We start from the raw sequence: 25,832 nt of genomic DNA on the forward strand, positions 1-25,832 counted from the left end.
GAACAGCAGAAGAGATGGAAGACTTAGGCTGCCTCACTTTCCTTGGCTGAGCTCTTCCTCTGCTCCCCACCTTGTGCCCCATCCTGCACTGCAGTAAGTCTATCTAGATGTGGTGTTGTACAAATTTGGAAGAGCTACAGTTCCCTGTCAGATGTTTAGATTTGAGGTTCTGGTTCCCATTCACCTTAAAAAGAAAAAAAACAAAACCCTGTTTTCATTAAAATGCCTGGAACTTGTAGGCAGGAAAAATGGATTCTTCCCATTTGTGTCTTTTCTCAGTTGTATATTCTTTCTAGGTTTAAAAGCAGGAAAAGCTGGAGTGATAAGAAAATCTCCAGTTTTCTACCCTGGATCTGTGCATACTATATGTTCAGAATTGGTATTCTTTGGCTATATTGTTGCTGGCCACAGTGTTGAATTGACCAACCCAAACTGTGTAAATGAGGCCATTTTTAAGGTCCTGCTGAACATACACACGCCCAGATTTGGGATCATTGAGCTGTGAAGGGTGGCTAGTGTTTGCGCAGTGGTGTGGTCTGTAGTTAAGCCACAGACTGAATTTCCATGTTTTCCTTTTGCTTTTAAATTTGGAAACATGAAAGCAGATATTTTTCAGAGCATAAAAAAACCCACTTAAGAGAAGGGGCATGAATCTAGCTGACCAAGAAATTGGAGGTGCATTTTGGGATCTTAAGCACCCTCACCAGTATTCTTCTGACAATTTTCATTTGCATTGGAGAGTTTCTCATCTCTGTGAAAACTACCTCTCAAGTCCATGTTTTTTTGACAGTGGAACTAGTGGATGGCATGGTATTTGGAGTAAATTGTCTCTTTTCTATGCATGTGCTGGGGCTAGCAAGCATTTGCTCAATACACGGGACTCTGTCAGAGGAAGGATGGCATTTTTACATAGGTCAAGCTCATTGCAGAGAGTAGTGCAATGAGCCAGCTTACTATGGCAAAAAGGAAAACCTTTTAGAGTTCTCAGCCATGGTATTTCTTTGATTTAGAATCCTTTCCAACAATAGCAAAATTGCTTGATGACCATATGGACTATTCTTGTTGTAGGCAATGTCTAGAGCAGAGCAATAGCAATGTCTTTTTCTTAAAGGAGTGTTTTCCAAGCCCTCAGAGAAAATTTCCTCCATCTCAGTGCTTTGGCATTTAAATTCCCCCTTCTGAAAAAAAAATTAAGAACAAGACAGATTTAAAAGGAGAATGGCCTTGATGAGGTAGGATACAAAAAGATGAGCAAATCAATGCACACAGATATATGCATGGTACAAACTGCCAAATGTCTGTCATTGTTTCCCTGTGAACTGTGCTGTTTTTGTCCCTGAGAAGCATTCTTGTCAAGTGATATGGAGTAGAACTCAGGGATTTGGGATTCCTCCTGAAAGCAAGAAACTTTCAGGCCTGCAATCAAGATTATTTCTATAGCTTTTGTGGTAGACATGGTGGGGTAATAGGGAGAGAGTAGTTAGCTGGAAATCAGATGTTAGATCCAAGTCCTGGCTCAGATACTGGATTTCCGTGAGACCTTGGCCAAGCTGTTTCACCCCACTCTCTCTCTCTCTCTTTCTCCCTTTCAAATGAGGACAATAAATACCTCCTCTATACATGATTAATGAACTATGGTTGGTAAAATGCTTTCAGCTCCTTTTATGAAAGTCATTATGCAGAGGAATACATATCAATAATAACTCAGGGGCTTTGAGAGAGCTCTGTGCTGAATTTAAGTGAAAATATTGGAAATCAACCCTCATCTTTTAAAAGCCACTTGCTTTCTCAGATTTCCAAATTAAATCTCTAAACCCTGATTCCTACTCCATCTTGTCAGTTCCTTGGGTTGGTAGGTGCTGTTTTGACTTTGAATTGTACTTTCTGATGCTCATATTGAAGACCTTTTGAAAAGCCTTGTTTTTCTAATGGAAATGATTAGGATGTGTTCCTGTTACCTGAGAGTTTTTCTTTAACAGTTTTATCCTGAGACCTGCTTAACCTGGTGGGTAATTAAGATCTTCCAAAATAGAGACCTAGTGATAGAGTATTAGACACTAAAGCGCTGAAATTCCAGATTCTTCTTTTCTGCTTGTGTTTCCCCGCCCCCCCCCCCCCCCCCTTCCCCTGTGGTCGTGAGTTGTGAGAGCTTTCCCAGGTGTGTATTTATGTTGGTGTTTTGTTGATTTCTTTTGTTCCATTTTCCCCTAGGCCCCCATGTCTTCCCCCTAAACCACAGAAAATGAGGAGACCTAGGCCTCTCTCAGTGTATAACCATAGACTCTTTAACGGCAGTATGGAAACGTTCATTAAGGTACTTACTGAGTACAGTAAGAGTCTGTGAAATGCTCTGAATGTAATGGCACTGTCTTTCTCGCGATAACCTTTCCTAACCGCTGACTCGCTTCCTGCCCTGAGCCTATTCTATCCTATCTGCCATAACCTGCATATCAGGAGACCGGCTGTAGTCTGCTCTTGGTCTCAGTGAAGATTTTCAATCACAGCTCTTATCTCTCAGAGTGGGCTCACTGTAAGTACCTCCCCACTTCTAGGAGGGATAGCAGAAGAATGACCCTTGTGGAACGAAAATGGAGGTCAGAAATATTCTCTCCCCTTAGCTGTTTAATTGCCATCTGCTATGTCACATCTGAACAGGCAGAGCTGTAGAAAACACTATTAAGTGAACACCCTGGGCTTAATTTGCATCACACTTGCCTGTCAGAGAGAGATTTGCCGAAGATCAAACTGAAAGAAAATCCCTGAAGATGATTGTCTTTTGTTTTAAATGGTCAAGGTAGCAAAAAAGGGAAGCAAGAGATACATTTATTAGTTTCTCTTCCAAATAGCTAGTCTTCCTGCCAGACATGTTAATACATATTTTTAAGAGAGGGTGGTGATGGTTTAAAGTTTTACATGAAGCTAAATATATTCCAGTTTCTCCTTTCTCCTTCTCTGGGTGCAAGAGAGGTAATCACCACTCGGGAGTCTCTAATATAGCCTGATGGTAAGAATAGAGATGGATGGCACTAACATCAGCGGGGAGATAGGGGAGTGGAAGAGAGTGGGTATTCTCTCTATTACTGAAGGGGAAAAAGCATCAGCATAGCCAATTAGTTTGAGTGCTGAATGCTATCCAGTTGACTGATATCATCTGCAGAAAATGGAACACTTAGATGTCTGGAGAACTAGCTGCTTCCAGTAAGAGTTATCAACAACTTCTCAATGGGGGCTTCTGAACTGTGGGAAAAGCTATGTTGAGCACTTCTTTTGGAAAGGATTTAAGGAACTTAAAATGAGGACTAAGAGAGGTGGTTTAGTGGGGGAATAAGTGGAGTGGACTTTCAAAGACTGCACCACTCCCCCATCCCCTCCTATTTCCCCTCAACCACTAGAGGAGGCAGGAGGATGTGAAGAAGGAGATTATGCCAGATGGTGGTCCAAGGTTAGAGTGCGCACACTGGGCAGTGGAGAATATGGTGGTGTCTCAGGGGTGGGAAAGAGTTTTTCAGAAGCAGATGGCAGACCCAAGGTAGTTCAGTGCCTTAAGGACTGTCTGCAGGCAGCAGCCTGCGGGTCCTGGGGCGTGTCTTGGGGTCATGGGGTTGTCCTAGTTTGGAGCAGATGGCTCTGGATGAGGAAACTGCTCCAGGGTAGAAGGAGCTCTTCTGGGACAGGGTGTTTGGCAGTGGGTCAGAGAGGCCTCCAGAGGGGATGTTCCAGGGTGGGCGGACTAGCCTAGGTTGAGGAGGAGATCCCAAAACAAAATGGCCATTCAGGAGACCAATCATCCTGGGGCATGGAAATTTATCTGAGAACTTGAGCTTTATTGTGGTGGAGGAGTGTCCTTGGATTGGGTGGGGAAAGGCTTTAGGGCATTACCCATGTGGGATGATGGGGCCATGTTCCACACGAGACCCGTTTTGCTCCTCCTTTTTCCCTTTTTTATTTCTGCTCTTGTCCTCCCCCCCCCCTTTCTTCCCCAACCCCAGGCAAACCACATCCCAGCCCCTCCCATCAATTTAATTGTCTCTTACACATGCTCACTTGTGTGGCGACCCACGAACCATGACCCTTTGTATATTTACAATGAATATTTTTGAGTGCAGTTGCCCTCTTCCCTTGAGCATCCTTGATAAGGTGAAATCCCTTCCCCATCTCTAGTGTCTGCCCCTGCTCCAATAAATTGCACTCATCATCATCATCATCAATCGTATTTATTGAGCACTTACTGTGTGTAGAGCACTGTACTAAGCGCTTGGGAAGTACAAGTTGGCAACATATAGAGACAGTCCCTACCCAACAGTGGCCTGTCCCCCATGGCTAAAGCTGGACTGTTTCTGGTCCTACAGCAGGATCCTGATATGGGGCCAAGTGGGCAGAGGGGGTGAGGGGTGTGGGGGAGAAGGCGGTACAAAGGTACTTTGGTCTGAGGCAGCAAGGGACTTCCTCAGGAGAAGTAAGGGAATGTTGCACTGTGTTATGTGGCAGGTCAGAAATGATTCCACTCCAAGGAATATAGTGAATAAATACTAAGGTCACACATCTTATTACTAGGGCTGGCTGGTCATTGACAAGCAGGGGGCCTATTTAGGCCAGAACTGAAACCCACAAACCTAAAGATATTCTGCCACCTTTGCAAGCTGCTGGTAGTGATTGAAGTCCTTTTGGGGAAGGGTGTAGAAACACAGACCCAGTGTTGCAATGTCCAGTGCAGATGGTATTGCATTTTACACCAGAGCTGTATCTAGATATTCTGGTGTTCTTCTAGGTCTTAGTATTCTAGGCATTCTTTAGTCCTCCCAGCATTTTTCATTCCTCCAATGGTCTCCGAATCTCCCTCTCTTCTCTGCGTTATTTTCAAAGCCTCCATACCCAAGCTGTAGCTGCCTGGGCTGAACATACAGAAATCTGCTCCCCCTCCTCCCCCATCTGGCTCCCCCATTCTCTCAGAAGGCCCTGACCCATCCCAGGATGAAGGTGATTAAAAAGCAAAGGTGTTCCTTTAATAATCTGCTTGACTAGAAAGCACTAAGGAGCTCATAGCCCTGTTTCCTAAAGAAGACAGGTAGAAAGGGGAATTTACTATTAGAATACCACCCATCCATTGTGCTAAAGAGCTTCTTGGGCAAGAGAGAGGTGCAATCCCATAAGATTGCCAAATAAAGGAGCAAACTCCAGAATTGGCATTGGAGAACTCCATTCAGTCACTGAGGCTCAGGGAAGGCATTTGGAACATGCTTGTTGGTCTGCAGATCTGAATTGGATCTTTCTCAGCTGCCATTGCATTTGAGCTTTCATGGCCTCTGAAGGATATGCTTACTCTAACTGATCTTATTCTTGCATAATCTTTTCTTTTTTCCTGCTCTGCTGCTTTTTTTGTTATCAGAGGAAGAAGAAATGCTCGAACCAGGAACCAGGTATTTACTAAAAGGGCCTTCTTTCCCTCAAACGCTGAACCGAAGAACTGTCAGAACTCTGTGTCACTGACTTGAAATAGAGATCTAGAGCACAAACCATGATTCCCTCTGTCAACTTTCTCCTTTTCCCTGGATCCATTGGAAAATGGAGGGAAAATTGCTCTTATGTGGAAAAAAAAGCCAAAATTTCTTTTTGATACTGGCCCTGTCATAAAACACACAGTCTACTTCAAACACATTTTCTCATATACTAGCTCCAAAATATGACCACTAATTTCTATTTGTTTTAAGGCCCATTCAGATTCACTCCTGGCAGTTGCATTTACCATAGAATTTTGTCACAGACTCATCATCATCAATCGTATTTATTGAGCGCTTACTGTGTGCAGAGCACTGTACTAAGTGCTTGGGAAGTACAAGTTGGCAACATACTCCTGTAATGGTTGGCCTCCCGTGAGGCCTAGTTCAGTGGAGAGGTAGTTAAACTGAATAATTAAATAGCTGTAGTCCAGTTATTTTTATTATAAGACAAGGGTCCCCTTGTAACACCTCTTGCCCCAAGCCATTGTTATTGCTAGACTGGGACCCACTGGTCCCCAGGGGAATGGCTCAGGCATCTACTTTGGAGGAGAGCTTAATCCCAGCACATTATTCCTGATGGGAGGTGGGAGACACCCCCCCCTCCCCACAAACCCTGACACACACACACAGGGCTTCCACCACTTGAATCTGTTCCCTTCTTCATAGCCTAGAGCCCAGGCCAACACCCCCAAAGAACTGACCTTCAGAGAGGTTGGGTTTTGGAGTCCTGTACCCTGCCAAGCAGCAAGAATCCCTCTGTTCTCTGCCCCTGGAGAGTATACCAGTTCCCCACTCTGTGGTTATGGAAGCCAGGGTTGCCCAACCCAGCTTAGAGCTGGGGAAGCTTGAGTTCGCAGAGGCCTGCAGGTGATAAAATGGGGCTGCAGGCCATTTTCCCAACCCCAGCCAGGCTGGCTTGTATTCTCCTTTCAGAAACTGTTTCAGAATTGAAACAAAGAGCATTTCATATGCATTAGGCATGTCTTTTTCATGAATAATTGACCGTTTCTAATTGTTTTTGACCCTGGAAGACTAAGTTTTAGCAGTTCCTTGCCTTGCTTATTTTCTTACTAATTTGGGGGTACGGATCTTCAGACTGGAGTTTGGACTATGTATTTGAAATGGTATTCAAATGTATGGGGAGTGAACCAATAAGCTCTTAATTCTTTTTCAAGGATTCAGGGCAGGCTATTCCACTTGTGGTTGAAAGCTGCATTCGCTACATCAATTTATACGGTAAGCTAAAGGACATTTTCACCTTTCTGTTCAGATAAACTGAGGTCTGTTTTTCAAGAGAAAAATGATCATTCCCCACAATATGGGACAGTGAATTGGAAACATGTCCCTTCTTCCTCCTTGCTCTCCCTCTTCCCCTCTCCCTGTCCCCTTGTGAACCATTTGGAGAGCAGAAATGGCACACTTCTAATCAACTTTGAAAATGTCCAAGTCTCCTGGATCCTCTTCATTCAGAAAGATATTTTCAGTGATCTGGGAATTTTTGCAGCTACTTGGAACTAGTAAAGAAAAACATTAAAAAATGTATTTCCCTTCAATTTCTTGCATGTTCAAGTATTTAAAATTCCTTTTTAAAAAGTCCTAAATTTTTTCTGGAAGGAATGTGTGCATGTGTGTGCAAGTGCACAGGAAAGATCGCTGGTATTGCTTTATCATTTCCTCTTTTTGATTCTTGGAAAAATCAGCCCTATAATAAGTAGTATTTATTGAGTGCCTGTTGTGTGCAGAGCACTGAACTAAGCATTTGGGAAAGTACAGTGTAAGTAAAAATCACCTTTCCTTGCTCTCAAGTATCTTTCAATCTTCAATCAATCAATAGTATTTATTGAGCACTTACTATATGCAGAGCACTGTACTAAGTGCTTGGGAGAGTACAAGACAACAGAGTTGGTAGAAATGTTCCATGTCCACAGGGAGCTTACAATCTAGAAGGGGAGACAGATATTAAGAAAAATAAATTACGGATATATACACAGAAAGCTTGCTGTGGGCAGGGAACATGTTCACCAACGCTGTTGCATTGTGCGCTCCCAAGCACTTAGTGCAATGTTCTGCAAAGAGTAAGCTCTCAATAAATAGTGACTAAGAAGTGTCCAAAGGTACAGATCCAAGTGCATAGAATATGCAGAATGACAAGGGAGATAGAATTTAAACTCTCCTATCAGATCCTATGCTTGGAAAATTCCCATTGAAGTTGGCAGGTGGGGGGATCCCAGGAGCAGATGATTATGGAAGCAGTGGATTTGGATTTGCTGAAAAGAATGCCCCTTTTAGCTGCATTCCCATTTACTATCTTCCTATTGAAACTGTGTTGTATTGCACCTATTTCGCACCTATCTCCTTTGGCTTTGGAAAGGTGATCTCCTTTGTCCCTAGAAAGATGCTCTCCTTTGCCCGTTTCTCTCCAAATCTGAAGGTTATTAACCTGCCATAACTTTTTTGTTAACAGTTCTAGTGCAGTGGAGGGAGTGGGAAGGGAATCATAATCAAAATCGGAAATGTCAAATGGTTTCCTTTTCTTTTCATTTTCCCAGGTCTCCAGCAGCAGGGTATTTTTAGAGTTCCTGGATCTCAGGTTGAAGTCAATGACATCAAAAATTCCTTTGAGAGAGGTAAGGCAATATTCTATTGCCTAACAAGTTTTACTCCTGATATTGTCCTGTTGAAATTGGGAAGAGTTGCAGATGTTTATCCCCCAGACTGAATTTCAGTATTGTGGAAGCCGTGTGACAGTGAAAGGAGTGGTGCTGGGATTTTATATATTTTGGAAAAGAGGGATTAATTTTGGAAAGCTTCAATAGCTCTTAGGAGACCCTGCAGTTAAAAAAAAAAAATGCAAGAACCCAAACCAGGAAATCTGGATAGACAAGGGTCAGGTAAACAACCAAACTTTTGTTGGCTCTACCCATATTCATTCATTCATTCAATCATATTTATTGAGTGCTTACTGTTTGCAGAGCACTGTACTAAGCTCTTGGAAAGTACAATTTGGCAACAAGTACAGACAATCCCTACCCAACAACAGGCCATGTTTCCTGATACCTCCCCTTCCTCCTCTCGATCATCTTCTCCTCCTTCCACAGCTCCTCTTATCTCTAGACCAGTGTTTCCCAAACTTGGCCCTTGGGATCTTCTATAGCAGAGGTTTTCCACTGGGGATACAGATACCCCTGAGTACTCCAAAGGACTGTAGCAGATATGGCTGCTGTGGCAGCGGAATTAGCTGCTCCAGCTCCTGAGACTGCTGAGCTGCCTCTTGCTGGGCTTCCTGATGAAGCAAGAACTGTGGACACTACCAGCTCCCCAGAATCTGTGCCTGTCCCAGAAATGTTGTTCCGTAGCCCAAAACCTGAACTCTGGGTTGTTGGTGACATCAGTGGGAACAGTGTGTCTCCTCACATGCTCAGGCTGCAGCTACTGTATTCAATCAGTCAATCAATAGTTAGGTATTTATTGAGCGCTTATTCCATACAGAGCACTGTACTGAGTATTGGGAGAGAACCATAGAATTAGCAGATATGATCCCTGTTCGCAAAGAGCTTACAGTGTAGCAGGGGAGACAGGCACTCAAATTGAATACAGTTAGAGAGGGAAGGAACAGGGTTTAAAGATATGTATGTAAGTGCTTCAAAGGAGGGGGAGGAGGTGAGTAGCTAAGGGCTTATGTAATGCTGCAGTGGCAGTAAGGAGAGAAATAGGGTGGGAAGATGAGAGATTAATCAGGGAAGACCTCCTGGAGGAGATGGCTTAGCTCCAGCTCCAGTGAATATTCCTCTGTGCTTAGTTGGTTGCTGAATGTGAAGAAGAATATGTAATTATCTGTGATATTTCTTAAATGCATACTATGTGTTAAGCAGTGTATTAAGTGCTGGGGTAGATACAAGATAATCAGGTCTGCCACAGCTCCTGTCCCACATCAGGCACACAGTCTAAGAGGATGGGAGAACAAGAATTTAGTCCCCATTTTGCAAGTGAGGAAACTGAGGCTCAGGGAAGTTATGTATTTTGCCCAAGGTCACCCAGCAGGCAGGTGGCAGAGTGGGGATTAGAACCCAGGTCCTCTTACTCCCAGGTCCATATTCTATCCACTAGACCATGCTGCTGCTCCCATAGTTCAGAGGAGCCCTGAGTCCTCAGGGGTATAATTTCTAAAAATGATTGAATTTACCTGTCCTAGAGAGTAACAGAAACTCCTGAATCTACTCTTAACCCCCCTCTTCATTTTTCATCTCTTCATTTTCTGTCACTCTATTCCTTGCCTATTTTCCCCTCTACTAAACTCTCCTGGGTGAAATTAAGGAAAGATATTATTGCATCTCATTCCATTTCTAAGCAGCCTGGTGAACCCTTTCTTTGGTGTGGGGGGGTGGGGGAAACCTGGAGGGGAGGACATGGGCAGGTTTGAGGAACCCATGATCTGAAGATTCAAAAGTTTGAGTTCCATTGAACCAGCCTAAGAAGATGCAAGGCTGCCTGTTATAAATATGATGAGCTTTCCTGACACAAATTCCTGTAGAAGCAATATTTAATAGTGATATTATTTATTAAGTGCTTATTGGGTGCAGAGCTCTGTACTAAGCACTGGGAGAGAATACACAGTTGGGAATTAGACACTGTCCCTGTCCCTCAGGGGGCTCATAATGTAACAGTCTATCATCATGTGAAGATTAAACTAAAAGAAAATTGAAAGGAGATGCAGTTATTTTAAGACTACTGCTTGGATTTCTGGGCTGTGTGCACATGGACTGGTGCTGTTTTTCATGCCTGGTATATAGAAGATATAATTGAGGGAGGGGGAGAGGAGAGAGATTACAGGATCTGAAATCTGATATATTTTGGGAGGCTGTGAAAGGGACTTGGTCCTTGGTAAGGAGTCAGCTGGAACCTATTCTGTTAAAGACTAAAGGCTGCTACAGAATTTACCTAACACCTCTAGCAATTTGTCTTCCAGAAGCTCAAAACAGTGTACCAGCACTCTCTCAGTCATCTGTACAGATTTTTAGAAATGAATACATTAACTTCAGCAAATTTGCAAGTTTACCCAAACCAGAAAAAATCTCACAGTCAAATCACTTTATTCTCAACCCAGAATGAAATATGGTCAGTTAGTAAAGGCATTTAAGTGCTTAATGTCTGCCATGCACTTTGCTAAGTGCCAGAGTAGAGACAAGAAAATCAGTTCAGAAATAGTGCCTGTCCCACATGGGGTTCAAAATCTGAAAGGTAGGAAGAGGTGGTATTTTTGGTATTTTATCCCCATCTTAAAGATGAGGAAACTGAAGCACAGAGAGATTGTGATTTGCCCAAGGTCACACAGCAGGCCAGCAACAGTGAGATTAGAACCTGGGTCTCTTGTCTCTGTCCCATACCCTTTCCATTAGGCCACACTGCCTCCCTCCACCAACCCCCAAGACTGTATAACTCTGTAAGTCATTTTTCATACCCATTTCTGTTCATACATATTCTATTTATTTTATTTTGTTATTATGTTTTGTTTTGTTGTCTGTCTCCCCCTTCTAGACTGTGAACCTGCTGTTGGGTAGGGACCGTCTCTATATGTTGCCAACTTCCACTTCCCAGGCGCTTAGTACAGTGCTCTGCACACAGTAAGCGCTCAATAAATACGATTGAATGAATGAATGAATCCTATGACTTGCCTTATACTAAGAGCCATTTGAGCCTTTGTCAGATAAATCTTGTGTGTCTCATCCTACTTCCAAGTTTGCTTCTCTGAATATTCCACCAATTGCTGTGGTATTTACACTCCACTCTCAATGCTGACCCAAGATTAGTTCCATTTCTTCCTCTCCAAAACTCTGCTCCTGACATTTCTGTTAAAATTAATCCACCAATCTTTCTTTGATGATGAACTCTTTATTGGTCCCATTCTCAAGTCAATTGCATTTTTTTTTCTTTGCCAAAGCTGATTCCTCCTGTGAATTCACCAAGTAATGTGCTTCTGCTTGTCTCATTTCCCTTAAACAGCATTCTGGGGTGTGATCATTATTTCTCTCCTCTTTGCTTCAGCTTCTATCTTAGTATTAGTTTCCCATGACAGGTTATCCACAGTATCTGGCTCCATCTCCTTGACAACTCTACAGTTTGAACACTTCTCCGGAATCTTTTTTAGCCACCCACTCCTCACATCCCACATTCTCTAGCATGTGACAAATTTTTCCCAGAGCATATTTTTGTATATTTTACAGGTTTGAATTCTACTCTCCAAGCTTCCTCATGCATACGCCCTTTCCAGCTCCATTTTCTATCCATTTCCCTTACTTGTCCCAACTCTTTCCCCTCTGTGGTGGAAAAGCCCCTTCTTATCATTCTTTGAGATAAAGAAGTTGGGAATAGACGTTCTTGTGCCATCTTAATAATAATCATAATAATAATAATAATAATAATAATGGTATTTGTTAAGTGCTCACTATGTGCCAAGCACTGTTCTAAGCACTGGGGTAGGTACAAGGTAATCAGGTTGGAAACAGTCCCTGTTCCACATGAGGCTCACACTCTTAATCCCCACTTTACAGATGAGGGAACTGAGGCACAGAGAAGTTAAGTGATTTGCCCAAGGTCACACAGCAGACAAGTGGTGGAACTGGGATTAGAACCCACAACCTCTGACTCCCAAGCCTGTGCTCTTGCCACTAGGCCATGCTGCTTCCCTAAAATGCTTACCATCTTCTTAAAATGAAAACCAATTCCTATCCCAGGTTGTCTATCCTGCAATAACTGTGATATTAGTTAAACACTTATATATGTGCCAAGCACTATACTAAGTGCTGGGGTAAATATGGTGCAGTCTGATCAGACAGAATCTCTGCTCCATATGGGGCTTACAACCTAAACTGGATAGAGAACAGGTATTTTAGCCCCATTTTACAGATGAGGATACTGAAACAGAGAGGTTAATTGACTTGCCCAAGGTTACTCCGCAAGCTAATGGCAGAGCCAGGATTAGAACCCAGGTCTCCTGACTCCAAGTCAATCAGTAGTATTTATTGAGTGCTTATTATGTGCATAGCACTGAACTAAGCTCTTGGAAGAGTACAGTGTGACAGAGTTGGCAGACACGTTCCGTGTCCACAACTGAGAAGCAGCATGGCATAGTGGGTAGAGCACAGGCTTGGGAGTTAGAAGGTAATGGGTTCTAATCCCGGTTCCACCACTTGTCTGCTGTGTGACCTTGGGCAAGTCACTTCACTTCTTTGTGCCTAAGATCCCTCATCTGTAAAGTCGGGATTAAGACTGTGAGCCCCATGTGGGACAGGGACTGTGTCCAACCTGACATAGTAAGTGCTTAACAAATACCATCATTATTATTAGTAGTAGTATTAATAATAATAACTTTGCTCTTCCTACTTGGCCACACTGCCCTCACTCCCCTTTGCTTATTTTCCTATGTGTCAGGTGGCTTTTTGCAAGGGTTGCGGTATTGTCCCTTTTAAAAAAGATTCATCCAGACCCACCACACACTTTGATCAATGACCAAAGGTACAAAAGATTACTACCACAAAGGAATACGAGTAGGGTGGGATCAAATTTCCAAATCTGTTGTAGCTGAGATCTCTTGTTTGTATTTTATTTTAGCTTTCCACTTTAATCAATCAATCAATCAATCAATCATATTTATTGAGCGCTTACTATGTGCAGAGCACTGTACTAAGCGCTTGGGAAGTACAAATTGGCAACACATAGAGACAGTCCCTACCCAACAGTGGGCTCACAGTCTAAAAGGGGGAGACAGAGAACAGAACCAAACATACCAACAAAATTAAATAAATAGGATAGAAATGTACAAGTAAAATAAATAAATAAATAAATAAATAGAGTAATAAATATGTACAACCATATATACATATATACAGGTGCTGTGGGGAAGGGAAGGAGGTAAGATGGGGGGATGGAGAGGGGGACGAGGGGGAGAGGAAGGAAGGGGCTCAGTCTGGGAAGGCCTCCTGGAGGAGGTGAGCCCTCAGTAGGGCCTTGAAAGGGGGAAGAGAGCTAGCTTGGCGGATGGGCAGAGGGAGGGCATTCCAGGCCCGGGGGATGACGTGGGCCGGGGGTCGACGGCGGGACAGGCGAGAACGAGGTACAGTGAGGAGATTAGCGGCAGAGGAGCGGAGGGTGCGGGCTGGGCAGTAGAAGGAGAGAAGGGAGGTGAGGTAGGAGGGGGCGAGGTGATGGAGAGCCTTGAAGCCCAGGGTGAGGAGTTTCTGCCTGATGCGCAGATTGATTGGTAGCCACTGGAGATTTTTGAGGAGGGGAGTAATATGCTCAGAGCGTTTCTGGACAAAGATAATCCGGGCAGCAGCATGAAGTATGGATTGAAGTGGAGAGAGACACGAGGATGGGAGATCAGAGAGAAGGCTGGTGCAGTAGTCCAGACAGGATAGGATGAGAGCTTGAATGAGCAGGGTAGCAGTTTGGATGGAGAGGAAAGGGCGGATCTTGGCAATGTTGCGGAGCTGAAACCGGCAGGTTTTGGTGATGGCTTGGATGTGAGGGGTGAATGAGAGAGCGGAGTCGAGGATGACACCAAGGTTGCGGGCTTGTGAGACAGGAAGGATGGTAGTGCCGTCAACAGAGATGGGAAAGTCAGGGAGAGGACAAGGTTTGGGAGGGAAGACAAGGAGCTCAGTCTTCGACATGTTGAGCTTTAGGTGGCAGGCGGACATCCAGATGGAGATGTCCTGAAGGCAGGAGGAGATGCGAGCCTGGAGGGAGGGGGAGAGAGCAGGGGCAGAGATGTAGATCTGGGTGTCATCAGCGTAGAGATGATAGTTGAAGCCGTGGGAGCGAATGAGGTCACCAAGGGAGTGAGTGTAGATTGAGAACAGAAGGGGACCAAGCACTGAACCTTGGGGAGCCCCCACAGTAAGAGGATGGGAGGGGGAGGAGGAGCCCGCAAAAGAGACTGAGAAAGAACGACCGGAGAGATAAGAGGAGAACCAGGAGAGGACGGAGTCTGTGAAGCCAAGGTCAGATAGCGTGTTGAGGAGAAGGGGGTGGTCCACAGTGTCAAAGGCAGCTGAGAGGTCGAGGAGGATTAGGACAGAATATGAGCCGTTGGATTTGGCAAGCAGGAGGTCATTGGTGACCTTTGAGAGGGCAGTTTCCGTGGAATGAAGGGGACGGAAGCCAGACTGGAGGGGGTCGAGGAGAGAGTTGTTGTTGAGGAATTCTAGGCAGCGCGTGTAGATTTAATCTTTCACCATGCTTACACACCAAATATCTCTATCTCTCCCTCTCCTTCCCCCTCCCCCTTCCTCTCCTTCTCCCTCTCCCTGACCATAACTTGAAAATAATTATTAGTTATTGTTGAAATGTCTGCCAAGCTTTATTCTCACTATCCAAATGCACAATAGTCATTCATTCATTCATTCAGTCGTTTTTATTGAGTGCTTACTGTATGCAGAGCACTGTACTAAGCACTTGGAAAGTACAGATCAGCAACAGAGACAATCCTTGCCCACAATGGGCTAACAGTCTACAAGGGGGGAGACAGACATTAAGACAAGTAAACAGGCATCAATAGCATCAATCTAAATAAATAGAATTATAGATATATACTCATCATTAATAAAATAGAATTATAAATGTGTACATATATAAACACAAGTGTTGAGGGGTCGGGACGGGGGTAGAGCAGAAGGTGCAAGTGGGGACAATGGGGAGGGAAGGGGGAGCAGAGGAAAAGGGGGCTTAGTTCGGGAAGGCCTCCTGGAGGAGATGAGCTTTCAGTAGGGCTTTGAAAGGGGGAAGTATGCTAGTTTGGTGGATGTGAGGAGAGAGGGCATTCCAGGCCAGTGTTAGGATGTGGGCCAGGGGTCGACAGCGGGACAGGTGAGAACGAGGCACAGTGAGGATAGCACCAGAGGAGCAGAGTGTACGGGCTAGGCTATAGAAGGAGAGAAGGGAGGTTAGGTAGGAGGGGGCAAGGTGATGAAGAGCTTTGAATCCAATAGTGAGGAATTTTTGCTTGATATGGAGGTTGATAGGCAACTACTGGAAATTTTTGAGGAGGGGAATGACATGCCCAGAATGTTTCTTTAGAAAGATAATCCGGGCAACAGAGTGAAGTATGGGCTGAAGTGGGGAGAGACAGGAGGTTGGGAGATCAGAAAGGATGCTGATGCAGTAGTCCAATCAGGATATGATGAGTGATTTTACTAACATGGTCGCAGTTTGGATGGAGAGGAAAGGGCAGATCTTGGCGATGTTATGAAGGTGAGACTGGCAGGTTTTGGTGACTGATTGGATATGTGGGGTGAATAAGAGATCGGAGTCAAGGATGACACCAAGCTTGCGGGCTTATAAAATGGGAAGGATGGTAGTGCCGTCTATAGTGATGAGAAGGTCAGGGAGAGAAAAGGGTTTGGGAGGGAAAATAAGGATTCAGTCTTGGACATGTTGAGTTTAAGGTGGCGGGAGGACATCCAGGTGGAAATGTCCTGAAGGCAGAAGGAGATGCGAGCCTGGAGGGAGGGAGAGAGAACAGGAGAGGAGATGTAGATTTGGGTATCATCTGCATAGGGATGTTAGTTGAAGCCATGGGAGCATATGAGTTCAACACGAGAGTGAGTATAGATGGAGAAGAAAAGGGGACTAAGAACTGACCCTTGGGGAACCCCTGCAGTTAGGGACTAGGAGGGGGAGGAGGAGCCTGCAAAGGAGACTGAGAATGAATGGCTAGAGAGATGAGGAGAACCAGGAGAGGACAGAGTCAGTGAACTTTGCTTCCATTTTGATCCTGTATTAGATGCCAACTCAGCTGCAACTCTTCTCCCTGAGAGATTTATTCCTGACACACTGAAGGGATCCTTTATCTATTTCATTTCCTGTTCTTTTTTTTCCTCTCCAGCCATTTTGCATTGGGATGCTAGTTCTGTTGTATTCAGTATTCTCTTTTGTTAATGAATTCCAGAAACACAAATACATTGGAAACATTAAAAAATGAAAAGGCATAACGTGCCTTGCTCTATCAAAAACTTGCCTGGGTGGGACTGAAAAAAGCAACTCCATTAACATGGTCTACTGCCCTTTTCAGGATAGAAAGAACATCGATTCTTTTGAAATGTGGTGTTGAGAAGACTTTTGTGAATACCATGGACTACCCAAAAAACAAACATGTATTTAGAGCAAATTAAACCAAAGTGGTCTTTGGAAGGCCAAATAGCTAGACTTAGATTAACATATTTTGGACATATAATCAGGAGGACTGATTCTCTGGAGAAGACACTAATACTAAGAAAAGTCCAGGGAAAACGGGGAGGAGGCAGACCAGCAGCTAGATGGATAGGGACCATAATAACGATAACGGAAGAACTGTTAGCAAGGTTGCGGATTATGGCAGAGGACAGGATGTTCTGGAGAAAATAGATCCATGGAGTCACTATGAATTGGAAACGACTTGATGGCACTTAATAATAATAATACTGCCCTTTTAGTGTCTCCAAGAATCTAGTAGTGATAGTATTTATTAAGTTCTTCCTGTGACCCAAGCACTGATGTAGGTGCTGAGAAAGAGTACCTGGGTAGGAATTAGACACGGTCCCTGGCCTTCAAACCTTCAAGGGGCTCTCAATCTAAAACAAAAGTTGGGCGGGGGTGGGGGAGGAGAGAGGAAACAGCAACAGACACCTAAGGAGAGATGAAACAATAAAGACACTAAAACAATGTGACAAATAGACAAAGTTAACAAACCCAAGGAAACAAAAGCAATGAGTACTGTGGCTAGAGGAGCAGAAGTTGGGGCTCCTCATGGCCCAGAGTCCAACAGCCACAGTGAGCACCTCTTCTGCAGTAGCCACCTTTCCAACATTCTACAGTTAGTGCAGATCTCATGCCATCACTTCCTTCTCCCTGCTTGCTTGAGGTTCATGAACCCTACTGCCCAAAACCTCCCCAGGGAAATTCATGCTGGTATTTTATAATCCACTTCCGAAGTGGTAACAGCCTTCAGTGGTAGATTTCAGTTCTCAAAGTACTTTTTAAGGCATCTCTTCAGAGTCCTTGTGCTTCTAGGCATTATTTTTTAATAGAACATTAAGAAAATTATGAAGAGTTCCCGTCACTGGGTGGAAAATCTGGATTGAAAAATACGGTTGTTATCCCATCTGTTTGTGGAGCTGTTTCTTTTTTGAAGGCACTTATACTTGCAATAGCAATGTTACTTTGAGTTTTGTACAACGCGTTTATTTTTCCAAAGCACTTCCCAGCAATTATCTCATTTTGTACGCACAACATCCTTGTGAGTTAGGGAGAGGCAGTATTATTATCCCCATTTTACAGAGTAGAAACTAAAACTTAGTTGAAATGACACAGCAGGTTAATGGCAGATTGGGACTAAAACCCTGGTCTTCTGAATCCCAGACCCATGCTCTGAAAAATAGTAAATGATGACAGAATTTATTAAATGCTAACTATGGACCCAGCAGTGTCCTTCCACTAGACCACACTGCTTCGTCTAGAGATTTGCCGTATTTGCTTCTTGTAAAGGCAAAGAGAAAATGAGTTGCGGGTAACAGATTATATTTACTCTGCTACTTGTGGATGGATCCCCTGATGGGAGAGGTGGTAGTGAGTTGGTCTTAAAATGAAAGCAACCTATAGTGAAAAAGACCTGGTAAATCTAGTTAGTAGTGCTAACCTGGTAATAATCTTCCTAATCTAATGTTTGGGGAAAGATCCATTCGCTTTGCACCAAGGGAACATATTTTGCAGAGACAAAGTATAAAACATGACTGCCACACAGAAATTCAGTTGCCAGAAGGTGACTGGAGTCAGTAAAGGAGTGAATCAGTCAACCAGTGGTATTTATTGAGCATTTTACTGGGTGCAGTGCTCTGTACTATACTAAGTGCTTGGGAGAGTGCAATTCAGTAGAGTTGGTAGACACAATTCCTGTCCTCAAAGAGCTTACAGTGTAGTAGGGGAGATAGACACTAGAATAAATTACAGGTAGGGGGAAGCAACACTAAGAAATCATTTATAATTGAATACTTTAGAAAGTTGATTATCCAAACCTGTCAGGCTTTTAACATTCATTCATTCATTCTATCATATTTATTGAGCGCTTGCTGTGTGCAGAGCACTGTACTAAGCGCTTGGGAAGTACAAGGCGGCAACATATAGAACCAAGGCTGTCAGATAATTAGCACTATCCCCAAGCCCCATTCTGTTTTGTTATCCAAATTTTGACTATCTGAGTTAGTCTGCAGCCCAGTTAGCTTGGATCATGATCTTTCCACTCTAAGTACTTTATCTTTAGGGGAACCTTCTCCACCTCTTCATCTCACCCACAAAACTCTTGCCTGGAAATTCTCAAATTGTCCAAGTGACATCTGCAGCAATTTTGAAATAATTGCTATCTCCCATTGACTGATTCAAGACAATATAGTATCAATGGGTTTTAAAAAAATTATTGCTGTTGCGTGTATGAAGTACTTGCTATAATAATAATGATGATACTAATGGGATGTGTTAAGTGCTAACCCCTGGGGTAGGTGCAGGATGATGAGACGGGACACAGTCCCTTCCCCTCATGGGGCTCTCAGTCTAAGAGGGAGGGAGACCAGGTGTATAATTCCCATTTTACAGATGAGGAAGCTGGCACACAGAGGGGTTAAGTGGCTTGCTCAAGGTCACACAGCAGGCCAGTTGCAGAGCTAGGAGTAGAATCTGCATCTTCTCTTTCTGTCCCATGCTCTTCCCACTAAGCTAGGTTGCCTCCTTACCCTTCAGGCAATCCTTTTACTTCCCATTGAAATAATAACCCACCTCCCTCTGTTACTATAGGATAAGCATTCTTCTCATAACACGATGTATAAAGTAATCAATCGCCTGATACATTGGGCCATACTGAGGAAGCAATGTGGAAGGCTATGTCTCCATAGGCTGGCTTTCAGTCTACAATGAATCAATCAATCAATCGTATCTAGTACAGAGCACTGTACTAAGCGTTTGGGAGGGTACAGTACAATAGAGTTGGTAAACACATTCCAGTAAATGATACTTTATCACATGGTATCTTCATCTCCTTTGTGCCTGCAGGTGAAGACCCCCTTGCTGATGATCAGAGTGAACGAGATATTAATTCAGTGGCTGGAGTCTTAAAGCTGTATTTCCGAGGCTTGGAAAACCCACTCTTTCCTAAGGAAAGGTTTCAAGATTTGATATCTACGATTAGTAAGTACCGATGGGTGAATGGAAAGGGGGAAATGAACAGAAACTCCTGGAAAGATTTGTTTTTTACAGCCTCTGAATCTAGTACAGAGCACTGCACAAAGTAGGCCCTCAGTCAAGACTGTTGATGATGAGCAAAGAGGACACAGATGTGGCCAAGGTCCAGGACTACCCAGTCATCTGATGGCAAAACCATCCATCCAGTCACCGATAATGAAATAAGTTCCTGGAGTATGTTGGCGACATTTGCGGGGGGCTGATTTAAAGGAGCAGATGAAAGTGGATTCTAACCCACAGGGTAAAGTGATTTGAGGAGAGGAACATTGAGACAGTATTAAGGAAAGGATCACAGATGATTGGGATTTAACCTTCTCAGGAAATGAGAGGGGCATGTTGTGGAGGTGGGGAGAGAACATTTCAAAGCACAATCGTCCAAAAAATAAGGAAATTGCAGGAATGGGGAACTTGGATATTGCCCTGATGACAGGTCTTTTTTCAATTAATTTATATATATATATATATATATATATATATATATATATATTTTATACATGTTATACATAGCAAATCCAGTAAGGAGTAGAGCAGTATTAGGGTCCTGGTATGAGTGCTGGAACCAGTATAGCCTAATAACTGTCTTGGAGAATGTGAACATTTTTATGGGTAGAGTGCTGACCATTGTTCTGCATCTACCCCACTGAGGACTGAACAAGAGGAAATGGGCTTAAATTCAAGCAGACGAGATTTCGGTTGGACAGGAGGAAGAACTTCTCGACCATCGGGATGATAAAACGCTGAAATGGGCTGCTCAGGGAGGTGGTGGAGTCTCTGCCCACCTAGGATGGTTTTACTTATTCACCTGGCTGGAGGCGGTGCTGGGCTAGAAGATCTCCCATCCAGCTCTACAGTTCTGTGAACTTTTAATGCCCCTGGAAGTGTTCCTGTAGTGTTCTCCACTTTGGGTCTCTCAACTGTTTCTCTTGACACTTCCTCCTCCCTGCCCTCCCCAACCTCCCCCCACCCCCCTAAATGTCCTCAACACTCCTATTGCCCAGCCCTTTCAAGCTAAAAAGGAGAGGGTGAGAGGCTCCAGTGCTCTTCAAACGGTCATTGAGGATGTGAGTTGCCTGCCATGTGAATGGTACTCTCCAAAAGAAAAGAAAGTGGCAATGCGGAGCCATTTTCACACCTTCCCAGGACTAGTTCTGACCTCCCTGGAGCTATTCAAGCACTGGACTCTGCCAAAGAGCTGCAAGAATTCCTTAAAACAGGTTGCCCAAAGAATTTACCAACATTTCCTGGCTTCCATTTGGGCCAGAAGTGCTCCAAGAATAGCCGGCCTCATTAACTTGGCTGGTCCATGAAGAAGCCTGGATGCGCCACCAACGAGAAATCAGAGAAACTCCAGTTGCTCCAGTTTGGCATGCTTTAAAAGTGGTGGCATTCAGGACTTGGGCCAAGGTTTGAGATTCTCAATTAACTAAACTGGCTTAATTGATCTCTGTTCAGTAATCAGTGAGGCAGTCGATCTGTCAACAGTAATGATTGAGTGCTCACTGGTGTGCTGAGCACTGTACTATAGGTTGCAGGGTTGCAGAGGAACATGACACAGTGAAGGCTGTAAAAAAAAACCCTGTTCCCTAAGCTAACTGTATTCAACCTGACTGCATTTTGTTGTGATTGGAAAATCATCTTTCTTGACTCCATAAAAGAGGATGGAGAGACATGGGGAGGACAGTCTGCTGATGTAAAAATTAGAAGCCGATTACATGGTCTTTCTAAAGACATCATTGTTAACTCTGCATTTCATATTTACAAAATGCCCAAATCTTTCATCGAGTCCAGAAACGTGACATTTTCCTTTAGGGTGAGGAACTCTGCTGGCAGGGGTGGAGATCCAGCCCTCCTGTGACAGGGATAGCAGCCAGGCAGGCCCACCTCTGGGTTCTGCCATTTGCCTCCTGCAAGCCTCCAGCTTGGAAGCCATATGAGCTCATTCTAAACTGGTTCTCTACTAACTCACTCATTAACTTGCATCTGTGGTTCCTGAAATCACTGGGTTTACTACTTTCTGTGACCCGAGTGCCCAAAGATTGCCCAGATGATCCACCACGAGCCAAAAAAGTGAGATATTCATTAGCATTTGTAAGACATGTCTGATGCCTCCACCAAAGGGGTGGTTGGAGTGGAAGTGTATTTATTTGACACACTTTTAAGAAACTGGAATTAACTATTTCCTTAATATGGGCTTGGCCATTTGAAGCAGACAGAGTGAGTTTGTTGAGTTTGGGTGGATATAGGTTGGTTGCTCTCTGACTTTTCTCTCCTGGATTTTTAGGAAATTGGGCCATTTTGACCAATGGTTTTACACTTTTCTTCAGCAGTAACATATGGCATATAGAACTCAAACTCATTTCAGACTAGGGAATCTCTATGCTTGAAAATATGTCTCTGTAGGCATTGTTTGGATGCCAGTCAGTGCAAGTCATCCTGATTCTGAGGGTTTCACTTTCACTGGGCTGTGGGGAAGGAGAAAAAGTGAACTCAACAGTTGGTGAATTGTACATGGAAGTAGAGTTCAAATGATGAGAGAGAATACTCCTTATCCCCCATTCCATAGAATTGTTATCTCAAAGAAATTGTCCCTCTAGAAAGCAATCACATTTTGATCGTAATTGAAATTTAGGTATCTAGGAAACTTCTTTCACAATCTGAAAAAATGGAGACTGAGAAAATACCTTCTCATCTGCGATCTCTCGCCCTTACTACTTCTTGTTGAAGTTTACGTTGCCTGTACACCGCCTTCGGGACGCTGTGTTTGGTGATGGACTTTTCTGCTCTCTGACTTGGCTAGAAGCAGGTGGTAGAGTGACACGAAGTAAAAACCAAACAAAACTCAAAAATGGCTCCACTGTGATGTTGAGGGTCCACCATCTAATCATTCAAGGATCCTGGGTATCTTTGTGTTACAGAAATGGAGAACCCAGCAGAAAGAGTCCACCAGATCCAGCAGATCATCATTACTCTTCCTCGTGTTGTCATCGTGGTCATGAGATACCTCTTCGCTTTCCTCAACCAGTGAGTTGGTTTGCCCGTTTCTTATAGGAGCAGAGAGAGCAGCAGAGGCTGCGCTGGTTCGGCCCCATCCATTCTTGCACCGAGACAGATGTGCTGTCTGACTCTGGTGGTGGTGTTAAAACTTTCTTATCTGCTCCCTCCTTGCAGCACCTCGGGAGTGGGAAGAGCCGGATGGCAAGAGTCTAGAGCATTTGGCCACATCAGGCAGTGGCTGCAGGGGGGTTTGTGCCCCCTGGGGCTGCAGAAGCATCGAGAGGTGCTCCGCCCCTTCCAGGAGCCTGCTCCCTGATTCTCCTCTGTGGGGATCTGCAGAGATGGGAAGAAAGGGAGGAGCGACAAATTGTCCAAAATTAAGCATCCAAAAAGTGAATCAGACCAATTCCAGTCATGAAACATCAAAATCGACCCACCTGCGGCAACAGTCAGAACAATCTAGGTCCACAATTCACCAGATGTGGAATAACCCACTACTGCCTCTCACTAGGAGTAGGAGGCTCCAATCACACCCTTGCCCTCTTGAGTGGAGGAGACTGAACCGATCGGAGCAGCCTCCCCAACCCCAGCAGAGGGGGTTCTGGACATGACCCAAGTTGACCTGGAGTCAGCTGTGGCCCCAGTGTCACGGTGGAAGATGGAAGGTGGATGTTAGAAATTAAACTTGGCTGTTGGGTTCCAGCATGGGTCCCAGTTGGAACCTCATCCGCTCTAGCAGGTGGGACTCCACTAGGCCTAGCCTCCTCCATTCAAGCTGGGGGCAGGGGTGGGAAGGGGGAGGGGTCGGATGTACTGACCCGGCACCTTCTTCTTGCATTGATGACTGGTTTCGTCGATGATTGGCCTATCAAAGACTTAATGGGACAATCCGCAAATATTAGGTGTTTCATTTTTCTGGCAATTTGTTAGAGCACCAAGGGAAAGCCTGTGGCTGGCTTCACTGGGACAGAGAGTCCGTGCCATCCTCCGTGAAGGAGGAAAGTGCACAAGGTGGGGGGGCACCTAAGGAATGGCGATCCCAAAAGCCTAAGGTGTGCCAAACTCACCAACAGCCACCTACATGGCATCCCCCCCAACCTACCACCAGCATCAGTGTCCCATCGAAAAAAGTCACGCCAGTTGACCCCTCAGAGCCCTTCCTCTGGGTTGCTCCTGTTTTTCAGCTTGTCACAGTACAGTGATGAGAATATGATGGATCCCTACAACCTGGCCATCTGCTTTGGACCAACTCTCATGCACATTCCGGACGGGCAGGACCCTGTGTCCTGCCAGGCGCATGTCAACGAGGTCATCAAAACCATCATTGTCAATCACGAAGGCATCTTCCCTAGCCCCAGGGAGCTGGAGGGGCCAGTATATGAGAAGTGCATGACTGGAGGTGAAGAATATTGGTAAGGAGTTATAGAGTGACAGCTCTTCCTCCTCCTAAGGAAGAGCTGAAGCCCATCCTCTTGTTCCGCCCTCATTGTAGATGGAGAATGGTTGGTAACCAGCCCGTGACCGCTGGTCAGCTGGGGAGTGGCCACATTTATTCTGTCAGTCCTGGGTGGCAGCAAACGGAGGGGAAGGATGGGTGCGTGTGTGGTGAAGGAGGAGAGGAGGTGGGAACCGAGGCTTTCCCAGAGGTTTTTTGCAATTTTTAAGTTGCTTCCTGGAGATGTTCCCCCAAGACAATCCCCAAGGAGCAACTTTAAAACAAAACAAAAACCCAAACCTCAACTTAAAACCAGAAAGATATTCCCCCTCCTCTCCACCTTGAGTTCACTGCCACCCTCGAGGGCAGAATACAGTCACTGCTCCCTGGGAGACGAATGGTCAGGGAATCTATTGATATCTCTACTCTGTGAACAATAATTCTTCCTAGACTGGAGACCATTATTATCACCTTTCAGCCTTCTCTTCTCCCAGTTAAGAAATCCCAGTTCTTTGGGCCTTACCTCATAAGCTCTTATTTTCCAACCCTTACATCAGCATTGGAGCTGTATATTGTGGTAAACCCGCAGTGTGCTTGGAGGTCAAACCAGTTATCTCACTGCTTCTGGGTGAATATAGGTTCTTTGACCACCTGAAGACAGAATTTCCCTTTTGGAAGCTGAGGATGGGGTCTGGGGCCCACCTTTCCAAGTCCTAAATGTGTGTGTTTTCTTGTAGTGACAGCCCTCACAGTGAACCTGGCACCATTGATGAAGTTGACCACGACAATGGCACTGAGCCCCACACTAGTGATGATGGTGAGTCTGCAGGGACTTGAATCTTGTCAGGGGGTAAACTGGGGAAGAAGCCTGCATTTCACCTCAAGTGAAATGTCATAGGTAGCAGAATGCAATTTACAAAACTGTTGGATTCAGACTTGAATCTTGCCCTTTCGAAAAGAAGGAATTGGGGTTTGAGTCTGCAGTCCAGGTTCTCGGAGGCAGAGCAAGGAGCCCTAGAGCCAAGGGTAATCAATCGATTGTATTTATTGAGTGCTTACTGTGTGCAGAGCACTGTACTAAGCTCCTGGTACAGTACAACAGTACAACTGTACAGTACAACAGAATTAGCAGGGTAACCCTGAGGTCATTGGTGGGAAAGGACAATAAAGCTGTTCCAGTCTTAACAGTCACATTGCACTGAGCAGTTCTAATAGTCGATTGAAAAAATGTGATCAAATCGCCATTTCTTGGCCTCAGTGATATCTCACATATTAGCCAGCTAATCTTGGGAGGATTTCCGGTGAGTACTTTAGTCACAATTCAGAACACAAGACTCAAAAATGAGATTGAGCTGGTGCTGACAGGGAACTTTTTCCTGTGAGATTGCGCTCTCACACATGGTTCCTGAATGAAGCTATTACTTTGGAGTGTCTCTCCCCTACTCACCCACCAGACTTCCCTCTAGGACATCAGTGCTGGGAGGGGGCAGGTCTAGGGAATGGAAAAGCACAAAATGTTGTCTGTAAATCAGACCAATAAACAGTCATTGGGGTTCTTGAGGCAGTCTTGGACAAACCTAGTGGTGAGCTAGACAGAGGGACATCAGAGTTCCTGGGACAGGAGTGGAGGCCGGTCTAAGTGG

At 44.6% G+C, this 25,832-nt stretch overlaps 1 protein-coding gene across 5 annotated transcripts in view; it reads left to right on the forward strand.

Moving 5' to 3' along the window:
• The window catches only part of SRGAP3 (SLIT-ROBO Rho GTPase activating protein 3), a 319,900-nt gene that overhangs the window by 280,943 nt on the left and 13,125 nt on the right, over nucleotides 1-25,832 (forward strand). The window contains exons 12-19 of one of the 5 annotated variants that reach the window (XM_038771992.1): nucleotides 7-93; nucleotides 5,387-5,417; nucleotides 6,674-6,734; nucleotides 8,048-8,125; nucleotides 19,572-19,706; nucleotides 22,676-22,781; nucleotides 23,939-24,166; nucleotides 24,927-25,006. In XM_038771992.1, coding sequence (XP_038627920.1) covers nucleotides 7-93; nucleotides 5,387-5,417; nucleotides 6,674-6,734; nucleotides 8,048-8,125; nucleotides 19,572-19,706; nucleotides 22,676-22,781; nucleotides 23,939-24,166; nucleotides 24,927-25,006 — 806 coding nt within the window. Of the gene's footprint in view, nucleotides 1-6; nucleotides 94-2,211; nucleotides 2,315-5,386; nucleotides 5,418-6,673; nucleotides 6,735-8,047; nucleotides 8,126-19,571; nucleotides 19,707-22,675; nucleotides 22,782-23,938; nucleotides 24,167-24,926; nucleotides 25,007-25,832 lie in introns of all 5 variants that reach the window. The other 4 variants (XM_038771993.1, XM_038771994.1, XM_038771995.1 and 1 more) reach the window with 4 other exon arrangements.

The sequence above is a fragment of the Tachyglossus aculeatus genome, chromosome X1 (genome assembly GCF_015852505.1).
Source record: "Tachyglossus aculeatus isolate mTacAcu1 chromosome X1, mTacAcu1.pri, whole genome shotgun sequence".
NCBI lineage: Eukaryota > Metazoa > Chordata > Mammalia > Monotremata > Tachyglossidae > Tachyglossus > Tachyglossus aculeatus.